Here is a 25,667-nt window from a genome sequence, read left to right on the forward strand (position 1 = left end):
AGCTGAGACTTAAAGAGGAATCAGCCAGGGACAAACAAGGTGGGTTAGTGGAGGAATGCGCTATGGTTGGTACAAGCGTGTTAAGGGGTTGATGCAGTGTAGAAGAATAGTGTGTGAGTGAGAAGATGTGAAGATGAGAGAATTCATGTTTGGGAAAGTTAAGTGTGCCTAGATTTGGGAGTATGAAGGAGATAGCGGTTCATTTCTGAGGTTAGAGAGGTAACAAGAAGCCAGATCAGTCCTCTTAGATATAAGTTGTTTATCCTGAGATCAAGAGGGAGAGCTTTTTTTTTTTTTTTGCGGTATGCGGGCCTCTCACTGTTGTGGCCTCTCCCATTGCGGAGCACAGGCTCCGGACGCGCAGGGTCAGCGGCCATGGCTCACGGGCCCAGCCGCTCCGCGGCATGTGGGATCTTCCCGGACCAGGGCACGAACCCATGTCCCCTGCATCGGCAGGCGGACTCCCAACCACTGCGCCACCAGGGAAGTCCAGGGAGAGCCATTTTAAAGTGCTTTTAGCCAGGAAAATGGCTTGAATGGTGCATTTTAGACAGAGAACTCTCTTGTGGGAGGAACAGGTTGTAGGGAGGTTAGGATTGGTTGTAAAGAGATTATTCAGGAAGCTCTTGCAGGGATCCAGGTGGGAGATTATGCTAATTTTGAACTAGCATGGAGATAATGAAGGGGGGTGGAAATTAGATAGATTTAAAGGAGGTACTTAGGAGGAGACTTGGTGGGATTTGATGATGTATTGGATGTGAGAGATAAAGGGGAGAAGGAGGCAAGGATGACTTCCAGGTTTCTAGACTGGGCAGTGGGATGAATGGTGGACTGTTTACTTAAGATTCGGGAGAAAGTGTGGCTGGGGAGTGGGTTGGGGAGAGTGAAGGGAGATGAGTTTAATTTGTTAGGTGTGAAATACCTGTGGGCTTATCCACGTGGGAGTGTTTTGTCTGAACAGAAGTGTTTTGTCGGTTATGCATATCTGGAACTCAGGGTGCTGCTTGGGCAGGAAGTATAACTTTAGGACTTACAGAGGCACAGTATGCTCCAAGGTGTGTGCTTCTGCAACATGAATTAGCTCATAAGTGATTGGTAAATGGGAAAATGATGTTAGGATAATGCAAAAATTATATTGATTCATATGCAGTTTTTTCTAGGCAAGGGGAGATAGGATAGTGGCAGTAGATATATAATCATCTAGATAGGAAAAGAGTGCTTAATTACCTCAGTTGGTGTACTGTGAATAGGCATTCTCTTGTCTGTATTTTAAGAAAATTAAAAAAACCCACACAAACAAATGCCTGTTTCTGGGTGGACCTCCACCGTAAGGTGAACCCTCAACTCTTGGCACTTGGTGTTTAATGGCGGTCCCACTGGCTTATAGCTGCACTCACACTGCTTTGTCTCAGCATGTGCCAGTCCTGCTCTGATTAAAGTATTGCCATTCTTTCCACTTTATTGTTGTGCATTTTAAATATCTGCTGTGGCATTCTCTGTTCATATTGAGCTGGTGGTCCTAATCAAGTCCCTGGCCTGCGACCACTTATACTTTCTGTTAGCACTCAGAATACAAAGTTGCATAGGTTTTGAGCAGACTGCCGAAACTCTGTTTTTCTTATAAGCTCTGTGCAGTTTTGTAGAGCCTGAGGATTTTTTTCAGTAACTCATCATGTTATAGCAGAGAAACTTGTATTGAAAATTTGTCAGTAGAAAAGATAATGCAAGGAAATGTGACAGAAATAGAGTGACAACCAAAGTAAGTCCAGAATGGAATACAAAAAAATGTTTATTGGCCAGAGGCAGAACAAGGAACCTATAAAAGACACTGAAAAAGGGGGGCCCAGAGGGGCAAACCAGAAGAGTGGACTTGTCATGGGAACCTTCAAGTTGGCTTCTGTGCCCCAGAAATCTTTGAGAGTTTCTTTGCTTTGTGGCAAAGAACCATATTCCAGGTTTGTTTTGTACATTTTATTCAACAGACCTAAAATAGGGTGTTTTTCCAAGGCAGCCCTGGATACTTTTAGTAGGAAATGATGGTTAGCAATAATAATCTGGGCACTAGTTAAGTTGGTAATTGTTTCTAGGCCTTTTTGAAGAGAACTAAGAATATGTGTTTTATTTTTAAGAGAAAATAGGTCCTAGATCCTGAGTTCAGTACTTCCTATTCAAATTTAGATTCTTACTTCTTTGATATTTGTAACTTTCTTCTCATGTATGTTGAAAATCTTTATTTAAAAAAATTGTGACAAATTTGCTTTGTCCTAATGTGTATAATAGTTTCAGAATAACAATAAATGTTATTATGAAGAATAGTCACTTGAAATAATTACTGTCTTTGCCCTATACCAAAATTTTTTTAGTGACTTAGCTTTTTCATACTTTTCCAGAGTATTCAACTTGGTTCTCATGAAATAACTCTTTATTTACGACTGATGTTTGGTAAACTCTGAACTCAACAGATCAGAGAAGTATCAGGTATATCAAAAAGTAGCCAGAGGGCTTCCCTGGTGGCACAGTGGTTGAGAATCCACCTGCCAATGCAGGGGACACGGGTTTGAGCCCTGGTCTGGGAAGATCCCACACACCATGCAGAGTGACTAAGCCCGTGTGCCACAACTACTGAGCCTGCGCTCTAGAGCTCATGCTCTGCAACAAGAGAAGCCACTGCAATGAGAAGTAGCAACGAAGAGTAGCCCCTGCTTGCCTGAAGACCCAATGCAGCCAGAAATAAAATAAATAAATTTATATTTAAAAAAAAAAGTAGCCAGAGAGTAGCTTTTAGGATGCTAGTTAATATAGATATTAGTTTTACAGAGTTAAGGGAAATTGTTGGTAAATCTGAGGTCGATTAAGAGTACTCCTGTTATAATAGTTCTTGTTTGAATATATGATATGAGGCAGTGGTTTCTTAGAGCTTCTCTTTTTAAACATCTATTAAATATGATTGGGATTGACATATACACACTAATATGTATAAAATAGGTAACTAAAAAGAACCTGCTGTATAAAAAATAAAATTCAAAAAAATAAATATAATAGACATTTAAAATATAATATGTGGTATGTTATATTGGGGGAATGTGCTTATTTAGGCAAAAACCTTGAGCAGGAATCCAGGAGGTACGTAAGAGTTATTTCTAATTTATGTTTTGTTTTTTAAATTAATTAATTAATTAATTAATTTATGGCTGTGTTCGGGCTGCGTTGGGTCTTTGTTGCTGCGCAGGCTACTCTCGTTGTGGTGCACTGGCTTCTTATTGCGGTGGCTTCTTCGTTGCAAAGCACGGGCTCTAGGCATATGGGCTCAGTAGTTGCAGTGTGTGGGCTTCAGTAGTTGTGCCTTGTGGGCTCTAGAGCGCAGGCTCAGTAGTTGTGGCGCATGGGCCTTGTTGCTCCACAGCATGTACGATATTCCTGGACCAGGGCTCGAACCTGTGTCCCCTGCATTGGCAGGTGGATTCTTAACCACTGCGCCACCAGGGAAGACCTCTAATTTATGTTTTAATGTATGATGTACCAGAATTATATTTCTGCTCACTGGCTTTTTTTAAAATTGAGGTATAATTGACATATAATGTTTTAGGTGACAACATAATGATTAGATGTATGTATATGTTGTGAAACCATAAGTTAACACTCATCACCACACATGATTGAAAAAATATTTATTTCATACAACTTTTAAGATTTACTCTCAGCAGTTTTCAAATATCTCTCTGATATTCACCATGCAGAGTGACTAAGCCCGTGTGCCACAACTACTGAGCCTGCGCTCTAGAGCTCATGCTCTGCAACAAGAGAAGCCACTGCAATGAGAAGTAGCAACGAAGAGTAGCCCCTGCTTGCCTGAAGACCCAATGCAGCCAGAAATAAAATAAATAAATTTATATTTAAAAAAAAAAGTAGCCAGAGAGTAGCTTTTAGGATGCTAGTTAATATAGATATTAGTTTTACAGAGTTAAGGGAAATTGTTGGTAAATCTGAGGTCGATTAAGAGTACTCCTGTTATAATAGTTCTTGTTTGAATATATGATATGAGGCAGTGGTTTCTTAGAGCTTCTCTTTTTAAACATCTATTAAATATGATTGGGATTGACATATACACACTAATATGTATAAAATAGGTAACTAAAAAGAACCTGCTGTATAAAAAATAAAATTCAAAAAAATAAATATAATAGACATTTAAAATATAATATGTGGTATGTTATATTGGGGGAATGTGCTTATTTAGGCAAAAACCTTGAGCAGGAATCCAGGAGGTACGTAAGAGTTATTTCTAATTTATGTTTTGTTTTTTAAATTAATTAATTAATTAATTAATTTATGGCTGTGTTCGGGCTGCGTTGGGTCTTTGTTGCTGCGCAGGCTACTCTCGTTGTGGTGCACTGGCTTCTTATTGCGGTGGCTTCTTCGTTGCAAAGCACGGGCTCTAGGCATATGGGCTCAGTAGTTGCAGTGTGTGGGCTTCAGTAGTTGTGCCTTGTGGGCTCTAGAGCGCAGGCTCAGTAGTTGTGGCGCATGGGCCTTGTTGCTCCACAGCATGTACGATATTCCTGGACCAGGGCTCGAACCTGTGTCCCCTGCATTGGCAGGTGGATTCTTAACCACTGCGCCACCAGGGAAGACCTCTAATTTATGTTTTAATGTATGATGTACCAGAATTATATTTCTGCTCACTGGCTTTTTTTAAAATTGAGGTATAATTGACATATAATGTTTTAGGTGACAACATAATGATTAGATGTATGTATATGTTGTGAAACCATAAGTTAACACTCATCACCACACATGATTGAAAAAATATTTATTTCATACAACTTTTAAGATTTACTCTCAGCAGTTTTCAAATATCTCTCTGATATTTCTGTTTAAAGTAAAACTGTACCTCCAAGGATGGTAGACCTAATTCATAAATAAATTAAATATTTCTACCGCAATTATTTATTTCTGCTGAATATAATTTTTGTCCAAAAATAACATGAATTATATGCATCCAAAGCAGGATAAGGTAAGTGCTCTCTGTAGTCTATCAGAATACATTAATAGGGCTTCCCTGGTGGCTCAGTGGTTGAGTCCGCCTGCTGATGCAGGGGACACGAGTTCGTGCCCCGGTCTGGGAAGATCCCACATGCTGCGGAGCGGCTAGGCCCGTGAGCCATGCCGCTGAGCCTGCGTGTCCGGAGCCTGTGCTCCGCAACGGGAGAGGCCACGACAGTGAGGCCCGCGTACTGAAAAAACAAAAAACAAAACACAAAAAACATTAATATTATGTAATCGGTATGTTAATACTATTAATATGCAATATTAGTCTGTTAATATTAATGTGAGAAGCATAATAAAAATAACTTTGTTTTTACTGTGTAGGCTGCTAATCTGAGGCATGTGGTCCCAGAGATACATTATGAAACTTATTTTATGATTATGTTATTAACTTTTATACCATAGTGACATAATGTGTGATGAAAATCTATTTGAATTTCTAACAGAAATATATACCTAATTTCAAAGAACCGTTTATAATCTTGAATGATGGTGAGAGAAGACTCTCATGTACTCACTGATACTGAGATGCAGTGTTCATTCTGGACAGGAGCTTACTCATTCTCTGATTAGAATTTAAATTCATGACTCTTTGTGTGCGCATTTGTCACATCACCCCATTGTATGTCTTTCTGAGTTTGTTGTTTTCTTTACTGTGGTTGTTGGCGCTGGTTACTCTGGAACATTTATTTTTATTTTCATTTGGCTCAAAAAGACTATTGTGAAACAATTTCAATTAGTAATATAGTACAGAGAACTCCAGTGTATCCTTCATCCACGTTCCCTATTATTTCCGCATTTGTTTTATTTTCTCTTCTCTCCCACATGTGTCTATGAATAATTTTTTTCTGAACCATTTGAAAGTTGAAGACATGATAATTCTTTATTGCTAAATTTTTCAGTGTGTATTGCTTAAGAATAAGACACCAAAATCAGGGAATTTAACGCTGATGTATTATTATCTGGAACATTTCTTTTTCAGGCACCAAATTAAATTGTTCTACATGTGTTTTTGTTTTTGTGTTGGGGGATTAATCTTGCCATTAGTATAAATCATGGAGTAATTGACTATATATTAAATTAACTTTAAATATCTGTATAATTATCAGTTTTTAAAAATGTGCTTTTTATCTAGAATAGTAATATTATCTGGAAATATAGAAGTGATACTCATTTCTAGTTACTGATAAGCATATTTGCATTTTGAAGGATTTAGTTGTGCTTTTTAAGTAATTAATGAGATCTTCTTTAAAAGCCTTAAAGCTATACCAGCCTTTTTCCTCTGTTGAACAGTGAAAACTCATCTAGCTCTAGTCTCTTAATTAAAAAAAAAAAAAGTCTTAGATCGCCTAAGTTTTGCATTTAAGAATGCCAAACTTTAAACAAGTAGGATACGAGTTTGATTACATTCATATGTTCAGTTATTTATGCTTATCCATATTAATATTCTCTGTACTAGATTATAAATATGGATCAGATTCATTTTACTTTATCTTCACAATGTCAGTACAGTACTGCAATGAAGATTGTTTAATAATAATCCAAGTAAAAAACAATGTCAGAATGCTTAAGACACCATAAATATAAGGCACAGAAGGGTTAAATGTAAAATAATAGAAAAAGTGTTTACCAACACTAAAATAACTGATACACCTATTTTAATATCAAATAAGGTACTATGGCAAAAGCTTTTACTTGATATAGGACATTTCATAGTTATAATAAACAGGTATGACAAATCTAAATTTGTATGTCCTGTGAATCTTTCTATTGTGTATTTTTTCTCTTAGGCTTTAGTCATGTGGTCTTATGTCAGATTATTTCTAATTGAGTGCTGGTTATTTCTAATTGAGTTATTTCTACTTGAGTATTATTTGAGCCCTGATATGGCATAATCTTCCTACCGTCGTTTCTAGTAGGAATCTAGGCTAAGGGCACTAGCAATCCCAGATCATCTCAATCCCGTCAGGAATGGGAGTATTTGAAGCTGAGCATTTGGATCCAGGCCACCCTAACTTCTAATGTGTAACATTTTGGGGCCTAGTTCAGCAAGCCCTCAATTTCAGTTCTTATTCTCTTAGCAGATAGGGCTTAGTTCAGTCTGTTGAAAGCTATTCAGCTTTTCACCTTCTTAAAGTTCAGTGTAGTCAGATTTTGAAAGTAATTTTATTCACTCTAATCAACTATAGAAAGATATTTTATAAATGCTTGTCTAAAACTAAAACTCTCAATTTATAGCAATATGAAGCTGAACAGAATTGCTTAATGAGTTTCATAATGTACAGTATGACACTGAGAAACAATGGGAACAAACCTCTGCCTCTGTGAAATAACTCTACTGGTGTGATATTTTCAAGCATTTAAAAATGTTTAATCTTGCAAAAAAGTAGAAAGCCCTTAAAGGGGAAATAGACAAAACCACAATCTTAGGAGAAGATTTGAACATACTTCTTTCAATGACAGATAAAGCAGAGACATAAACAGTATATGTACATATATACACATACATTTTACATGCATGCACATGATTTAACATGGTCCAATAAACAATCCAATTAACATGGACTCAGTAACTGTAGGTTTCATGTTCAATTCATGTGTGCATGGAACATTTACCAAAATTGGCCATAGAGTTAGTCTCAGCATATTCCAAAGGATTAATCTTACAGACTGTTCTCTGGCCCCAATGGAATTAAGCTAGTAATCAGTAATAGACAGAAAATCCTGAATGTTTGGAACATGTTTCTGCTACGCTTTGAGAGTATGGAAGGATTACTTAAATTACACTAAATGGATTACACTAAATGTACCATAAACAAAAATAACAAATTCGATTGTGCTAAAATTAAGAAGCTCTATTCATTCCAAGACATCATTAAGAGAGTGAAAAGGCAAGCCGCAGACTGGAAAATAGGTATTTGGAATACAGTCCCTTGTTCTCAGCAGGGGATTGGTTCCAGGACCCCCATCCGATGCTAAAACCCAAGGATGCTCAAGTCCATTGTATAAAATAGAATAGTATTTGCATGTAACATATGCACATCCTCCCATATATTTTAAATCATCCCTAGATTACTTACAATACCTAACACAGTGTAAATGCTATGTAAGTAGTTGTAAATGGTGTAAATGCTACGTAAATAGGTGCTGGTATGCAGGAAATTCCAGTTTTGTTTTTTGGAACTTTTTGTTGGAATATTTTAGAAAATATTTTTGGTCTGTGGTTAGTTGAATCTGCAGATGAGGAGCCGTGCATATGGAGGGCTGACTATACATATATTTGACAAGAAATCATAGGAAGGATGTAGAAAGAAGTTCTACCTATCAATAAGAAAATCCAATGGAAAAATGAGCAACAGATTAGACATTTCATAAAGAGAATATGCAGATGACCAAAACATGACAAAGCACTCAATTGCATTAATCAGCAAGAAAAGGAAAACTGAAACCACAGTGAAATACTAACATATACTCACTAGAATGGCTAAAATGTTTTCTATGTGAGTCTTTCTGTTTTGTAAATAAATTTATTCGTATTATTTTTTTAGATTTCATATGTAAGTGATGTATGATATTTGTCTTTCTCTGTCTGACTTCACTTAGAATGATAATCTCTAGGTCCATCCATGTTTCTGCAAATGGCATTTCATTCTTTTTTATGGCTGGGTAGTATTCTATTGTATGTATATACCACACCTTTATCCATTCATCTGTTGATGGACATTTAGGTTGCTACCATGTCTTGGCTATTGTAAATAATTCTGCTTTGAACATTGGGGTGTATGTACCTTTTTGAATTAGAGTTTTTGTCTTTTCTGGATATATGCCCAGAAGTGGAATTGCTGGATCATATGGTAACTCTATTTTTAGTTTTTTAAGGAACCTCCATACTGTTCTCTGTAGTGTTTGAACCAATTTACATTCCCACCAACAGTGTATAAGGGTTCCATTTTCTCCACACCCTCTCCAGCATTTATTATTCGTAGACTTTTTCATGATGGCCATTCTGACTGGTGTGAGGTGATACCTCATGGTAGTTTTGATTTGCATTTCTCTAATAATTAGTGATGTTGAGCATATTTTCATGTGCCTGTTGGCCATCTGTATAGAATGGCTAAAATGTGAAAGACAATTTCAAGCATTGGTGAGGATATGGAATACAAACTCATATTGCTGCTGGAGTAGAAATTGGTACGACTGCTTTGGAAAATTGTTTGATCTCGTCTTTTAAAGTTAATTGAATTAATACTCTGACCCAACAGTTTTACAACCCAACCAAAATGTATGTACTTATGCCCCAAAAGACGTGTAAGAATGGTCATTGAATCGTTATTTGCAGTAGCCCCAAACTGAAAAACCTAACTAGCTATTCACAGTAGAATGAAAATAGTTTATTCATACAAAGGAATGCTGTACAATGAAAGAAATTATTGCTACACACAACATGAATAAATCTTGCAAACATAACATTGACTGAAGTCAAGTAAATAATACTCTATGGCTCTATTTATGTCAAGATCAAAACCTGAAAAAGTTAATCTCATTTTGTTAGAAGTCAGGATAGTAGTTACCTGAAGGATGGGGAGGGAGTAGTGGCTGACAGGGTGCAGAAAAGAATTTCTGATAATTTTTATCTGGGTTTTGGTTACAAGGATGTGTTCATTTTGGGATAATTCACTGGACCTGTGTGCTAGCTTTGTACTATTTGTATACTTTCAATTGTATATTATATGTCAATTAAGAGGAAAAAAAAAGCCAGTGTGGCTGACAAGAGTGAAAGTGAGGAAAGTGGAGAATGGTAGACCATAAGATCAGGGAGATAGAAAGGGACCAGATCATGTAGGGCCTTATCAGCCAGGATGAGGAATTTTAGTAATATTTTAATGTGATGGGGAGTCACTGGAGAGTTTTGGGCAGGAGAATGACATGAACTGATTTACATTTAGTAAGTTTGCTTGGCTGTTGTGCAGAGGATGGATTGTGGCAAAAACAGAAGCAAGAGAGACTAACCCAGACAAGAGATGATAGTGACTTCACCTAGGGTTGCAACAGTGGCGATGAAGTGGCCCAATCCAAGATATATTTTGAAGTTAGTGCTATCAACACAGGTTCATAGGGCTTCCTTGGTGGCGCAGTGGTTGAGAGTCCGCCTGCCGATGCAGGAGACACGGGTTCGTGCCCCGGTCCGGGAGGATCCCACATGCTGCGGAGCAGCTAGGTCCATGAGCCATGGCCGCTGAGCCTGCGCGTTCGGAGCCTGTGCTCCACAAAAGGAGAGGCCACAACAGTGAGAGGCCCGCGTACCACAAAAAAAAGAAAAGAAAAGAAAAAAAAGACAGGTTCATAGATTAGATTGTAAGATCAGAAAGAAAGGATGATGCTGAAATTTTCGGCCTGAGCAGCTGGGTGAATGGTGGTGCTATTTGCTGAGATGGAAAAGACTGAGGGAACAGCATGTTCAAAGAGAAATCAAGAGGTTTACTTCTGATGCATGAACATTGAGATACATATTAGATGTTTAGGTGGAGATGTTAAGTAAACAGCTAGATATAAAATTCTAGAGAAATCAGGGGTGGGAAAATAATTTGTCGTTAATGTTACAGTGCTTAAAATCTTGGGGCTCTTGGAAGAGATCACCTGGGGAATGAATAGAAAGAACAGAGTACAGGTGAAGTGGAGTAGCAGGATGATATCTGATCATTGGGGCAGATAAACATTTTGATGTCAGGGAGAAGAGAAAGAACAACTAATGAGTTAGAAGGAAAACCAGGAGAGTGTAGTGTCTCAAAGCCAAGTCATGTGTTTCCTGAAGTAGAGAGTGAGCCAACTGTCAAATACTACAGAGATTTATAATTATGTGATAAATGAAATTTGACTACTGGGTTGGGTAGGATGCAGGGAGAGTATTTTAGGAAAGTTAGGAATTGGAATAAATTTTACATTTGGGGAATGAATCTGTATAACCAGTTAATATAATAAAACTTGAAGACTGAAGCCTTTTTAGTCTAGCAAAGGAGTAATCTGCTAAGATTAATGGCTAATAGTATGTAATGGTAAATTTTGGAAATTTCAAGGGGGATTTAATATAAGCAACCTATAATGGATTCTTTTATTAAAAGATACAAAAATTAGATATGAATCTGCCATGAGAGTGCTACACCCCTTTCAATGTGGATCAGTATTTATGCCCTTAGTATCTCCAAGTCAGGTGGCTTGAATTTTCCCGGTCTTCATTTCATCTTAATTGAAAGGCATTTTAAATTGGCTCCTAATGGTACTGGTGTCAATGACCTTTTATTTGGAAGGCTTTTCATTAATAACTTCTTACTAAAATTTTGAAGTCTTTGACTTTGTTCATTATTTTATCAGCCATGGCTGAAACAAAATAACTGAATCAATGAATATGGGATCTATAGCTTCTACATGAAAGAGTACAGGGCTTATAAATTTCTTTCTTTCTTGAATTTAGGGGGTAGGGAGGGCCCTCTGTAGAGAATTTGGGCTGTTAGTGGTTCTTTTGCAAAGGAATGAGGGTTCCAGAAGATAGAATGGGAATGACTGTCACGGAGAGCAGTGTTAGGAAAAAGCACACAGCAGTATTGGGATGAATTTATTAGAGGCCAAAGGCCTAAGACAGCTATTGTGTGATGCTGAATCATGACAGAATCTGGGTCTGGTTCTATCTGAAAATGTGGTGAAGAGACTTTTTTAATTGAAAAGAACAGGCACTCACCCAAACAGATCCAGAAAAGAGAAGGGAGCAGTTAGGAGACAAGGGCAGGGAACAAATGGGAATCCAAAGACAAAAACGCAACATAGCTTGTCTTCCTGAAAATTGAACTGCAAGTGTGGGCTTAAGGCAAGTTTGGGTAGTGCATTTGCCTGTTTTTCTCTCTCCAGCTATTTCTGTTTGCTTTGTTTTCTGTGTTGTACAGGCTACATGCCGCTAAACAATCTAATAGAAGTTCTGAATAATGTGAAAAACATAACATAGGAAATGTATGTCACAATGTGAGCACTGACAAACTTGGATACTTTGTAATCACATGTATACCTCTTATTTTATTCAAATATATCTGTTGATTCAGAGATGACTGTTAAGTTTGTCATTTTCAGTGACATTCAACAAGTCAGAAATAGACTTTCAGCCAAATCTTTTTATTTTGTAACTTGTGTTTAGTAATGGATTTTTAAGAGTTAAATAGTTACTAAGTGTTGTATCTGAGAAAAATGATGTTGCTAATTTTATTTGATGAACTATGTGAATAAATAAAATGTGTTAATATTCTATTTAAGGCTACTGAAATTTGCTAGAATAGCTTGGTTATGCTTTTTTGATGATTGGCTCCACTAAGAATACTCAGTGGTTCTGGGAAGAGTCAGTATTCTATAATGCTGCATCTAGTTTGAAATAAGAGGGAATTGGGGAAGAGGACATGAAGCATAACACAGGATACTAATCAAAAACATTTTAGCTAAAACAAATCTGTTCCAGATATCAGGGATACCCATGTACTTTTCACCCAGAAAGTTCTTCTGAAATTGTGTGGTTTAGGGTTTCCCTCCCGTCTATCTCCTGAAATTCCTTTAAAGAAATTCTTTATGAAGAATTATATATAATATATATTATGTATATCTTTGTATATGATATAATTTACTTGGTTTATAATGTTTGTGAATGTGAGGTTTTTTTGTTTTTTTTTTAACCCCCACAGTATTTTTAAAACAATTTTTTGCCTTTTCCCTAGGGAGTTGGTCTCTCAGTTCATGGGCAATTCCGAGTGGCTACTGAAAAGTCTCTTTTTGCAATGCCAGAAACAGCAATAGGTAAAAACAAACAAACAAACAAACACAAATTTTTCATAATTACTTTTACAATTATCATCTTTTGATACATTTTAGATTACAGTAATTGAAGGAATTGATGGAATCTTGTATGAAAGAACTTTTAAAAATAAATTATAATAAGAAGATACCTAAAAGTTTATATTAGCTCATACTTATATCTGAAAACACAAAGGCAAGCATATTTAAACTGGAGACACTAGCGCACTGTAGTCGATTTTATTTATTTATTCTTATTGAAGTATAGTTGATTTGTAATGTTGTGTTAATTTCTGCTGTACATATCTTTAACTTTAGATGAAAGATTATTAGAGGAAATATCTTGCATTCAGATCTATGCTCCATTTTGAGTTGACTTTTGTATGTGGTGAGAGGTATGGATCAAAGGGTATAGATCAAAGTTTATTATTTTGCATAGGGAGATAAAATCATTCCCACATCATTTTTTGGAAAAAGCTACTATTTCTCCACTGATTGCCTTTGCACCTTTGTATGTGCTGATCTTGGTGCCAACACCACACTGTCTTGATTACTGTTGCTTTATAGTAAGTCTTGATCAAGTAATGATAATCCTCTAATTTTGTTCTTTTTTTTTTCTTTCAAGTTGTTTTGGCTCTATTGATCCTTTGTATTTCTGTGTGAATTTTAGAGTGATTTTGTAAGTTTCAACAAAAAGGCCTGTTAGAATTTTTTTTTTTTTTTTTGGGGGGCGGGTACACGGGTCTTTCACCTTGGAACTACATCTTTATCTAGATTCCTAAGGTAATTATGTGAATGCAAATATTTGCATAATATACACATAAAGTGGGTGCATTGTATTGTATGTGAGTCATACCTCAATAAAGTTGATTTTTTTTGGCGGGGGCGGGTACACGGGCCTCTCACTGTTGTGGCCTCTCCCATTGCGGAGCACAGGCTCCGGACGTGCAGGCTCAGTGGCCATGGCTCACGGGCCCAGCTGCTCCGCGGCATGTGGGATCTTCCCGGACCGGGGCACGAACCTTTGTTCCCTGCATGGACAGGCGGACTCTCAATCACTGCGCCACCAGGGAAGCCCACCTGTTAGAATTTTTATTTGGACTGTCTAGGATCTATCAATTTAGGGAGAATTGATATCTTAACAATGTTGAGTCTTCAGACCTGTGAGCAAGGTATATCTTTCCATTTATTTAGGTCTTCTTTAATTTCCCTAAGCCATGTTTTGTAGTTTTCAGTTTCTTATACATCTTTTGTCAGATTTTTCCTTAAGTATTTCATATTATTCAATGATATTATAAATGATATTTTAAAAATCTAGTTCTGATGTTATCAATATATAGAAATATAATTGAGTTTTGTACTTTGTATCCTGCAAACTTGATAAACTCACTTATTAGTTCTAGTAGATTTTTTGTAGATTGAATTGGTTTTTCTAAATAGGTAATTATATTGTTTACAAATAAAGTACATTTTACTTTTTTCTTTCCCATCTGGATACATTTTATTTTTATTTTTTTTCTTGCCTTATTCCACTGGGTAGAACCTCCAATACAATGTTGAACAGATACGTTGAGAGTGGGCCTTCTTGCCTTGTTCGGGATCTTAGGGGGAAAACATTCAGTCCTTCACCAATTAAGTACGATATTAGGTATAAGTTTTTCATAGGTGCCCCTTATCAGGATGAGGGACTTTCCTTCTGTTCCTAGATTTCTGAGGGATTTTATTAGGAATGGACTTTGGATTTTGTAATTTTTTTCAGCATGTGTTGAGATGATCATTGGTTTTTCTTTTTTAGTTTGTTAAGGGTGGATTACTTTGATTGGTTTTTTAACATTAAAGTAACCCTGCTTTGCTGGAATAAATCTCACTCTAGTATGATATGTCCTACTTTTTATATGTTGTTGGGTTTGATACACAAAAATTTTATTTGGAATTTTTGCATCTATGTTCATGAGGGATATTGGTCTGTAGTTTTCTGGTAACATCATTTTGGTATCATTTTGCTTGTTTCATTTTGGTATCAGGGTAATGCTCGGTTCATTTCTGGAAAAGTTCGGGTAGAATTGATTCTTTTTTTTTTTTTTTCTTTTTTTTCATGTGTTTGGTAGAATTCACCAGCGAAGCCATCTAGGCCTAGAGTTTTCTTTGTGGAGAGGTTTTTAACTACAAATTCAAAATCTTTAATAGATGTAGGCTATTCAAGTTATCTGGTTTTTTTGCACAAACTTTAGTAATTTGGGTTTTTTAAGGAGTTTGTCCATTTATTAGATAAAGTTCATTTCCTTATTATCTTTTTAGTATCTGTAGAATCTATAGTAATACCTGGCTCTCTCATCCTTTTTTTTTTGGTCATGCCATGCAGCATTTGGGATCTTAGTTCCCTGACCAGGGATCAAACCCGTGCCCCCTGCATTGGGAGCGTGAAGTTGTAACCACTGGACTGCCAGGGAAGTCCCTCTCTCATTCTTTTTTTTGCAGTATGTGGGCCTCTCACTGTTGTGGCCTCTTCCGTTGCGGAGCACAGGCTCTGGACGCGCAGGCTCAGCGGCCATGGCTTATGGGCCCAGCCGCTCCACGGTATGTGGGATCTTCCCGGACCGGGGCACGAACCCGTGTCCCCTGCATCGGCAGGCGGACTCTCATCCACTGCGCCACCAGGGAAGCCCTCTCATTCTTGACATTAGTAATTTGTCTTCTTTTTTTTTCTGACCACTCTAATTAGAGGTTTATTAATTTAATTGATCTCCAAAGAAGTTTTTTGGTTTTCTGTTTTATTGATTTCTGCTCTGATATTTATTACTTCCTTCTACTTACTTGACGTTTTATCTCCTTTCTGTAGTCTCCTAAGGTGAAACCTGAGGTCATTGATATGAGACCCAGGTATAGAATTCTATTCTGATGTTTAAATGTCAGTACTTTAAAGATTTTGCTACACCATTTTCTCATTTATGTTGTTTTCCATGAGAAATCTGCTCTTATCCTTATCTTCATTCCTCTGTAAATAAGTGTCTTTTTTTTTTTTTTTTCTTTTTTACTTTCTCTGGCTGCTCTTAAGATTTTCTGCTGATCACTTGTTTTGGTGTGCCTTGATCCCTTGATTATGACGTACCTTTTTGTAGCTTTCTTTCTGTTCCTTATGATTGTGTTTATTGGGCTAGTTAGGTTTATAGTTTTTGTCAGATTTGGAAATTTTGACATTATTTCTTCAAATATTTTTCTGTCCCCCCCCATTTCCTTTTCAGGAACTTCCATTTAAACTTCTGTTAAGCTCACTCATGTGTTGTTGATTTTTTTTTTATTTCTTTTTTAAATTTTAGATATTTGCTATTCATGTGTTTTCAAGTTCACTAATCCTTTCTTTTGCAAAGTCAAAACTGCCCTTAATCCCATTCAGGTATTTTTTAGCTTATATATTCATCTTAGTTTTCATCTATAGTAGTATCATTTGGGTCTTTTAAAAAAAATATATTATTTGTTATTTCTTTTTTTAAATTTATTTATTTTATTGATTTATTTTTGGCTGTGTTTGGGTCTTTGTTGCTGCGCGTCAGCTTTCTCTAGTTGCGGAGAGTGGAGCCACACTAGAGTGTGGGCTTCTCATTGCAGTGGCTTCTCTTGTTGTGGAGCACGAGCTCTAGGCACGCGAGCTTCAGTAGTTGTGGCACGTGGGCTCAGAATTTGTGGTTTGTGGGCTCTAGAGTGCAGGCTCAGTAGTTGTGGCTCATGGGCTTAGTTGCTCCGCGGCATGTGAATCTTCCCAGGCCAGGGCTCGAACCCGTGACCCCTGCATTGGCAGGCGCCACCAGGGAAACCCCTCTTATTTGCTTTTATTGAACTTTTTGAACATATGGTATATGTTTATTATAACTGTGTTGATGTCCTTGTTTGCTAATTCTTATGTTTATGTCAGTTCTGGGTCAGTTTTTCTCATTTTTTTGTTTTGTTTTATTTGTCTTTATAGATAATGTTACAACATTTCAAACTTTATTCAGACACACCAGTGGTGGCAAAGAGCACAAACAAGTGACAGGCATGATTGCTAACGCCAGGATCAAAGGCCAGGAAGGAGCTCGAGAGAGCCTGTTGGTCCCTGCCTTCCCCACACCTTGCTGTCACTTTCGTTTTTGTTTTTTTTTACTGGCGTATAGTTGCCTTACACTGCTGTGTCAATTTCTGCTGTACAGCAAAGCGAATCAGCCATATATATACATATGTCCCTTCTTGTTTGGATTTCCTGCCCATTTAGGTCACCACAGAGCACTGAGTAGAATTCCTTGTGCTATACAGTAGGTTCTCATTAGTTATCTATTTTATACATAGTAGTGTATATATGTCAATCCCAATCTCCCAATTCATCCCCCCCACCTTTTCCCCCTTGGTGTCCATACATTTGTTCTCTACATCTGTGTCTCTATTTCTGCTTTGCAAGTAAGATCATCTATACCATTTTTCTAGATTCCACATATATGCATTGATATACGATATTTGTTTTTCTCTTTCTGACTTACTTTACTCCGTATGACAGTCTCGGTCTTTCCACGTCTCTGCAACAGTTCCAGATCAATTTTGATTAATTGTTTTATCATGTCATCATGGGTGGCAATTTCTTGCTTTTTTAGATTCCTGGTAATTTTTGACTGGATTCTAGACATTGTAAGCTTTACTTTGTTGAGTGCTGGATATTTTTGTATAGATGGTTCCCAACTTATGGTGGTCTGACTTAAAATTTTTTGATTTTACGATTTTACAGTGGTGCAAAAGCAATATACATGTAGAAACTGTACTTTGAATTTTGACCTTTTCTTTGGCCGGCCATATCCGGTACCATACTCTCATGTGATGCTGGGCAGTGACAGTGAGCCATAGCTCCTGTGCAGCCACACAATCACAAGGATAAATAACTGATACTTAGAACCTTTTTGTTTTTCACTTTTAGCATAACAGTCAATAAATTATATGAGATATTCAACACTTTATTATAAAATAGGCCTTGTGTTAGGTGATCTTGCCCAACTTTAGGCTAATGTAATTGTTCTGAGCACATTTAAGATAGGCTAGGCTAAGCTATGATGTTTGGAAGTTAGGTGTATTAAATGCATTTTTGTCTTATGGTATTTTCAACTTATGATTTGTGATGGATTTATCAAGATGTAACCCCATTGTAAATTGAGGAAGATCTATATTCTTATAAATATTCTTGAGCTTGCTTCTGGGATGAGGTTATGTTACTTGGAAACAGTTTGTTCCTTTCAGGTCTTTTAGTTTTTTTTTAAATTTATTATTCTTTTTAGATGCAAGGTTGGAGCAGTGCTCAGGCTAGGACTAATTATTTCCTACTACTGAAATGAGACCCTTCTTTGCATTCTACTCAGTGCTCCCACGAATCCTGAGTTCTCATAGTCTGATTGGTGGGAACAGGCACTATTCTCAGCCCTGTGTAGGTTCCCAGTACTGTTCTCTATAATCCTTTCCTGTGGTTCTTTCCATAACCTCAGGCAGTTTCTTCATAAACATGTACTGATCAGTACCAAGCTGAGGACTTAAGGGAGACACTCTGCAGATCTCCAGAGTTTTCTCTCTCTGCTGCTCTCTCCTCTCTGGTGCTCTGTTCTGGGAATTCTGTCTGCCTCAGTCTTCCTGGATTCTTAGCTTTATTTCCCTCAAATCAAGGGCTGTTCTGGGCCTGGACATTCTCTCAAGGCATTAAGCTGGAGCTTTTGTAGAGTTTACCTCACTTGTTTTCAGATATTCAGATATCACTTACCTTTATTCCCTGATGGTCCAGTTTGTTGAAAACTGATATTTCGTATATTTTCTATAGTTATTTCAAGTAGGAGAGTAAATTTAGTCCCTCTTACTCCATCTTATCCAAAGTGTAATTCTCTTGGATGGCTACTTTAGATTAGATGGTTAAAGAGGTTTTCCAAGGAGATGTCCTTTAGGCTGAGATTTGAATGACAAGAGGGAAGCAGCTATATTAATATCTTAGAACAGAATATTGTGGTGTTAAGAAGTTAGTCTAAAGCAAGAATAAAGCTTTACCGGTTCAAGAAACCAAAGAGTCAACTGTCTGAATCAAGGGCAGGAGTGTTATACTGTGCTCTTCAAGAGGTACACAGGGACCTCTGGTGAAGAGTTTGGATTTAAACCTAAACGTTATGGGAAACTGTGGGAGAGTTTAAAGCAGGGAGTGGCATAGTCTGGTTTACATTTTAATACCATCATTCTGGCTGCTTTAAGGATAATGGATTGTAGGGGGTGCAAGTGTAGAGAGGCTTGTTAGGAGGTCATTACATTAATCTAGAGCTCTGCTGTCTGATACTGTAGCCACTAACCACAGATGGCTATTTAATATAAATTAAATTTAAATAAATTCAGTTCCTCAGTTGCAAAGTGTTTAATACCACATCTGGTTAGTGGCAGCATAGATTATAGAATATTTTCATCATCATAGAAAATTCTATTGGATAGCACAGGTCTAGAGAGAGATAATTTTAAGCTTGGAGTAATATGGAGCTATAGAGTTGGAACAGAGTGGGTAGATTTAGAAAATGTTTTGGAGTTAACTTGCTTGCTGATATAATGAATCAGGAATAACTCCAAGGTGTTTAGGTAATGCTACTAGATGGATGAGGCCAATTAGGGAAGGAACAGTATGGTTGGAGGGATGAGAATCAGGAGTTGTGTTTTTGCCATGTTATATCTGGGATGCTTATTATCTATGTGGCTAAATCTAGAATGCAGATTTGAGAGTTTGTATTCAAGGGAAAAAGGCATAACTAGATAGACAGATTTGGGACTGTATTGGTCTGCTAGGGCTGCCATAACAAAATACCAAGACTGGGTAGCTTAAACAACATTTATTTCTCCCAGTCCTGGAGGCTGGAAGTCCAACATCAAGGTATTGGCAGGTTTGGTTTCACCCAAGGCCCCTGTCCTTGGCTTGTAGACAGCTGCCTTCTCTCTGTCCTCACATGGGCTTTCCTCTGTATGTGCCCTCAGTGTCTCTTCCTCTTACAAGGACACCAGTCCTATTAGATAAGGCCCCCACTCTTATAACCTCACTTAACCTTAATTATCTCTTTAGAGGTCCTTTTCTCCAAATTGTCACATTGTGGTGTTAGGACTTCAGCTTAAGAATTTTGGGACACCATTTGGGACACAATTCCGTCCCTAACAGGACTGATCTGCATATAGATATTATCTAAAGCTATAAGAGCAAAGGAAATGCGTGTGTGGGGTATCGGAGAGCCTCAGATGAGGCCTAGGCACAGCAGTGGGCACAGGTCCAGCAAGGGAGGTGGAGCCAGTAAGGGGAACTGGAAAGAAGCAGCCATTGAGGCAAAGGGCGAAGAGGGAGAATGTGGTGCCCTGAAACAGACAGAAGTGTGTTCACTTGGTCAGAGTGCTCCTGAGGTTCAGTGGCAAGTAGGTATGAATATTGAGGAACAGAAAGACGACCAAAGTGGCTGGAGTATAGTGAGTGAGTAGTAAGAGATGTAATTGAAAAAGTGGCCTTGAAGACTGATAAAGGTGTTCGTTTTTTGTTTGTTTGTTTTAATTTATTTATTTTTATTTTTGGCTGCCTTAGGTCTTTGTTGCTGCGCGCGGGCTTTCTCTAGTTGCGGCGAGCGGGGGCTACTCTTCGTTGCGGTTTGTGGGCTTCTCATTGGGTGGCTTCTCTTGTTGCAGAGCACCGGCTTTAGGTGTGTGGGCTTCAGTAGTTGTGGCACTCGGGCTCAGTAGTTGTTGCTCGCGGGCTCTAGAGCGCAGGCTCTGTAGTTGTGGCGCACGGGCTTAGTTGCTCCGCGGCATGTGGGATCTTACCGGACCGGGGCACGAACGCATGTCCCCTGCATCGGCAGGCGGACTCTCAACCACTGCGCCACCAGGGAAGCCCTAAGGTGTTAGTTTTAATCTAAGAAAAATAGGCAGTCATGGAAGAGTTTTAAGCAGTAGAATGCAAGACTCTTATCAAGATTTGTGTTATTAAAATAATTTGAAAAAAAGGAATTCAATCAGACAAGAACATAGAATAAAGGTTTGTGTTATTAAAAAGTTCACTCTGTTGTGTAGAGAACTGTTTAGAGGAGGAAGCAAGAGAACGTAGTCATTGATGGAGGGTTAAGGGGTGATCAGGAGAAGGTTTGAGTTGGGATGGCTGTATCCTTTATTGGGGTGAGTGATACTGGAAGGGGGATGATTGCGTGGGGCAGTGGTTATGAATTCAGCTTTTGAACTATCTTGTTTGAGATGCTAAAGGTATTTCTGTTTACAGTAGCATGCCACTGATTCAAGTCTAGGAACTTTTTTTTTTTAATAAATTTATTTATTTATTTTTGGCTGCTTTGGTTCTTCATTGCTGTGCATGGCTTTCTCTAGTTGTGGCGAGCAGGGGCTACTCTTCGTTGCAGTGCGCAGGCTTCCCATTGTGGTGGCTTCTATTGTTGCAGAGCACGGGCTCTAGGCACACAGGCTTCAGTAGTTGTGGCACGCGGGTTCTAGAGCGCAGGCTCAGTAGTTATGGCACACGGGCTTAGTTGCTCTGAGGCATGTGGGATCTTCCTGGGCCAGGGCTCGAACCCGTGTCCCCTGCATTGACAAGTGGATTCTTAACCACTGTGAAACCAGGGAAGCCCTAGGAACTTTTTTTTTTTTTTTTTTTTTTTCAGTACGCAGGCCTCTCACCGTTGTGGCCTCTCCCGTTGCGGACCACAGGCTCCGGACACACAGGCCCAGCGGCCATGGCTCACAGGACCAGCCACTCCGCGGCACGTGGGATCCTCCTGGACCAGGGCACAACCCGTGTCCCCTGCATCGGCAGGCGGACTCTCAACCACTGCGCCACCAGGGAAGCCCCCTAGGAACTTTCTGACAAGTAGAACTGGGAAGAATTTGAATACTTGTATTTTTATCTGAATTAATTGAAGCAATTTTCAAATAGATAGGTGGATTATAAACGTAGAGGGTCACAGTTGTTTAAGGAGCTCTTAAACACCAAAAAGTAGTGTACTGGCAAGTATTTGCATATATGCTATTTTTAGTTGTTGCCAGTAGAGAGAATAAGGGAATTTAAAAAATACTCATGGTTAAGAAAAGAGTAAGTGCAACTGATTTAATTAGGTATAAACTTGTTCATTTAGTAGGACTAATGGTTATCACATCACTTTAAGTATCTTGAATATTCGATAATTGACTGTTTGGACATTGATTAAATGCTAATAGTAATTTATCACATAATAGCCTTCGATTACATATATTTTTTCCTGTGCTTATCATTTGGAAAGAAAATATTTTTTCAGTCTTTACCTACATTGGAGACTTAAAAAGTAGTAGTAGAGATGAGAAATTTAAGTAATATTTATCAAGTAGTTATATCCAGAACATTGTGCCATCATATCCTTTATTGACTTCTATAGAAATGAAACATGAAAAATTTGAAAAGTACCCCAATTAAGTTAGCACAATTTATAGTAAGTCTTTTGTGACATAGATTGCATTGTATAGTACGTTGTAGTACTGTGGTATAGTAATAATATTTTTACTATAGATTCAGACTCCAGAGAAAAATGGCTCTTTGATCTCAAGTAAAGAGAGCTGAATTTATCTTTTTCATTTGAATCATTGTCTCTTTTTGTTTTTAATTACAGGGCTATTCCCTGATGTGGGTGGAGGTTATTTCTTGCCACGACTTCAAGGAAAACTTGGGTGCTTCCTTGCATTAACAGGATTCAGGCTGAAAGGAAGAGATGTGTATACAGCAGGCATTGCTACACACTTTGTAGATTCTGAAAAGGTAATTACTTGGATGATTGGGTTTTGTGTTGTTTGGAATAGCTCCTGGGGAGGCAGTATGAGTGGTTAAGATTACAGGCTTTGGTCTACATGGGTCTGAACCCTACATGTACCCTTGAAGCTGTGTGACCCTGGGGAAGGTGCTTAAGCTCTCCAATCCTCATTTCCTCATATGCAAAATGGAAATAATTATATCTGGATCCAGGGCTGTTTTGCCTGGTACCTTCAGTGAATATTTTTTAATGAATAATTATAGTCTGTGTAAAAAAATTAGTAATATTTTAAGGAAGTCTAATATATAAAAATCTGAATTTATGTATAAAAAGATAGGCTTTTATAAAGATATTTTTGAAAGATTCTTTTGTTTGTTAGTTTCCCAGGTGCATTTAAAAGTTTGTAAAATATGGTCTTAAAAACTCTTCTGAAGGGTATCTGTTGTAAGGCACACATATTACTTACCTTGGTCTTAAAACATTTTTCTTAAACAGCACGGTCAGTTTTCTTAGCCCAGGATAGCACAGTGGCAAAGGATGTGCAGATGGACAGCCTGGTTTTAAATCTTAGCTTCAATTTATCCTCTTTAGCCCCAGTTTTCCCATCTCCACAGTGAGGACAGCAGTTTTGTCATAGCAGTTGAAAGTCATTGTGTTAAATGTAACAGAAGGCCCAGTTCAAGGTGGTTTTGCCTCAGAACTCCCAGCAAGAGATTTGGGATTTTTCTGCTTCAGCTGGCTTATCTCAGTCTTTTGGACTGGCTTGTGGCTGAACCACATGGGTGGGTGGAATACACTGGCTAATCTATCCTAGCTAATGTGCTCCATCCCTGGAACTGTGGGGTAAAGTCAGTTTCCCAGGAAGCCCATGGATTTCTGATCTTGAGGTAGGGGTGTTATGGGATAGGGGAAGGAATGCTATTAAAATGTATGAAGTATACAAAGTTGAAAGTTGTCCCCTTACACTGTTACGAGGGCCTTCTATCACATTTGCCTGAATTTTCAGATCTTTCTCTTTTTTAGATCTTTATGGGCATCCTTGGTCACATTGAGTAGGTGGCTGTCTCATTCTTCCCTTAAGCTGTAACAGGAAGCAAACATGGGTACTCCATTATTTGCTCTGGAGGGACACCTTTGATTATAGTGGAATTTGGTTAAGGATGGGGGAGAGAGCTGATCCACAGCCCTTTCCTCTCTTAGTCAGATTGCCCAGTAATATATGCAATGCATAGCCTACCATTTACAGGGCCTGTAGTGGATAACAGAAATGAATAATACACATTGGGAATGGGGCTAGAGGTTGGTACAAAAGATAAAAAAACATCTGTATCATCTGACAGAGTAAAGTATGGAAAGTGTACAAACAGAATACAAAGAAAGGATTCAACGGATTGAATCCATTGAAGGAAGAGCTTACTTATAAGAAAGGACTGGAAGTTTTCTCGTAGAGGTTGCAGTTCAGCTGGGCCTTAAGATAAGTATTGTCAGGAGAAGTTTTTCTGGATAGAGGAGACTTTAATGATCAAGTCCCATAGGGGTAGGAAAGCATTAGCTGTGTTTTAGAAACAGTAAAAAGTCCATTTGGCTGAGTGTAGGAAGAGGTATATGAGGGATATAGGGGGAAAGCTGTTGGAGGACAGAGGGAACGAAAAATACCCACCGAACTGAGAAGGTATCTTGAGACCAAAAAATGAGGCAGGCGGCTCCATATAATCAGTGGATCAGTTTGTTAGAGGGTAACTTATGCTCAGGGTGGCATTGGGCGGACAGTGATCTGGCAGCATTTGCAACTGCACTCCGCACTGCTCAGGGGCCACTGGGATAGTTTTATAGTTGACCTTTGGGTATGGGGATGTGTGCTTGGAAACAGGACATGCATTCCTAAATTGGGATTTATGAATGGGTAACTCGTCTCTTGGGCACTAGGAATACATACGTCAGTGAGAGTCTTCATCATTGTTCGGGGACTAACAGAGCATGGAGGCCACTTGGTCCTAATGATTATTAAACGATGTCTATTAACTATTGATACAAAGCCCTTGATGACAGAGAAGTGATTTACCACACAGTACAGTCCTGGGTAGGGTCAGTGGAAGGACAGGAGGAACTGTATGGGCCCAAGATGGTGTCAGTTATGTTAATAGCCATATAAGAGTTAAGTGTGGCTATATTATAGACCTGTGCATTGACTATAGTAGCCATTAGTCACATGTGGCAATTTTCGTTAAAATTAATTAAAATAAAATTTATAATTGGGATCTTTAGTTGCAACACTACATTTCAAGTGCTCAATAGCTAGAGGGAAACAAAGATGAATGTCTCTATTTCTCCTCTTCAGTTTCTTTCGTCTTTATCCATTCCTTGCAAGGCAGCATTTACTTTGTGGGAATGTGTGTGCCTTCAACTTCAGTGAAAATTGCCTTCATTGACTCAGCTGAAGGGAGAGCATCATAATTTTAAGACAAGGATTTTTAAAAAGAACATAAGATTTCTAAAGAAATAAATTGTGTTGCTGTGGTGTTCTAAATGTTTTCCTTCCCCCCCCCCCCGTAGTTGGGCATGTTAGAAGAAGATTTGTTAGCCCTGAAATCTCCTTCAAAAGAAAATATTGCAGATGTCTTAGAAACTTACCATGCAAAGGTAATCTTGTCAGTATTCTAACCTCAGATTTTAATTCATGGGGAAGGGGAAGTGACTGAAAAATTAGCAGTTGGTGAATATTATAGTTTGTGGATATAAATAAATGTACTGGGATTTATTTACTTTAAAGCTTGTAGGGAGTATCAGTGCTTCACAATCATTAGGATGGCCATCTGAGAAGATGACTTCTTTACATGCAACTACACAGCTTGTTTTCTCATTGCTGGTGAATTTTCAGTGCATAGCCTTGTGATTGGCCCTTGCAAGGGCTTTTTGCAACACACGGTGACATTTGTGTAATGGAGGTTCAGTGTTGATGCTATTTGTGGAGCTGCTAAAGTGAAACTCTGGTCTATATCGAAATATAAT

General features: G+C 38.2%; 1 protein-coding gene across 2 annotated transcripts in view; it reads left to right on the top strand.

The window, feature by feature from the left end:
* HIBCH (3-hydroxyisobutyryl-CoA hydrolase) overlaps window positions 1-25,667 on the top strand; it is a 91,073-nt gene that overhangs the window by 38,892 nt on the left and 26,514 nt on the right. For both annotated transcript variants that reach the window (XM_007464970.1, XM_007464971.1), the window contains exons 7-9: window positions 12,795-12,873; window positions 22,521-22,666; window positions 25,212-25,298. In XM_007464970.1, coding sequence (XP_007465032.1) covers window positions 12,795-12,873; window positions 22,521-22,666; window positions 25,212-25,298 — 312 coding nt within the window. The remainder of the gene's footprint in view (window positions 1-12,794; window positions 12,874-22,520; window positions 22,667-25,211; window positions 25,299-25,667) is intronic.

Source organism: Lipotes vexillifer, unplaced genomic scaffold (assembly GCF_000442215.2).
Source record: "Lipotes vexillifer unplaced genomic scaffold, Lipotes_vexillifer_v1.1 scaffold903, whole genome shotgun sequence".
NCBI classification, from domain to species: Eukaryota; Metazoa; Chordata; class Mammalia; order Artiodactyla; family Lipotidae; genus Lipotes; species Lipotes vexillifer.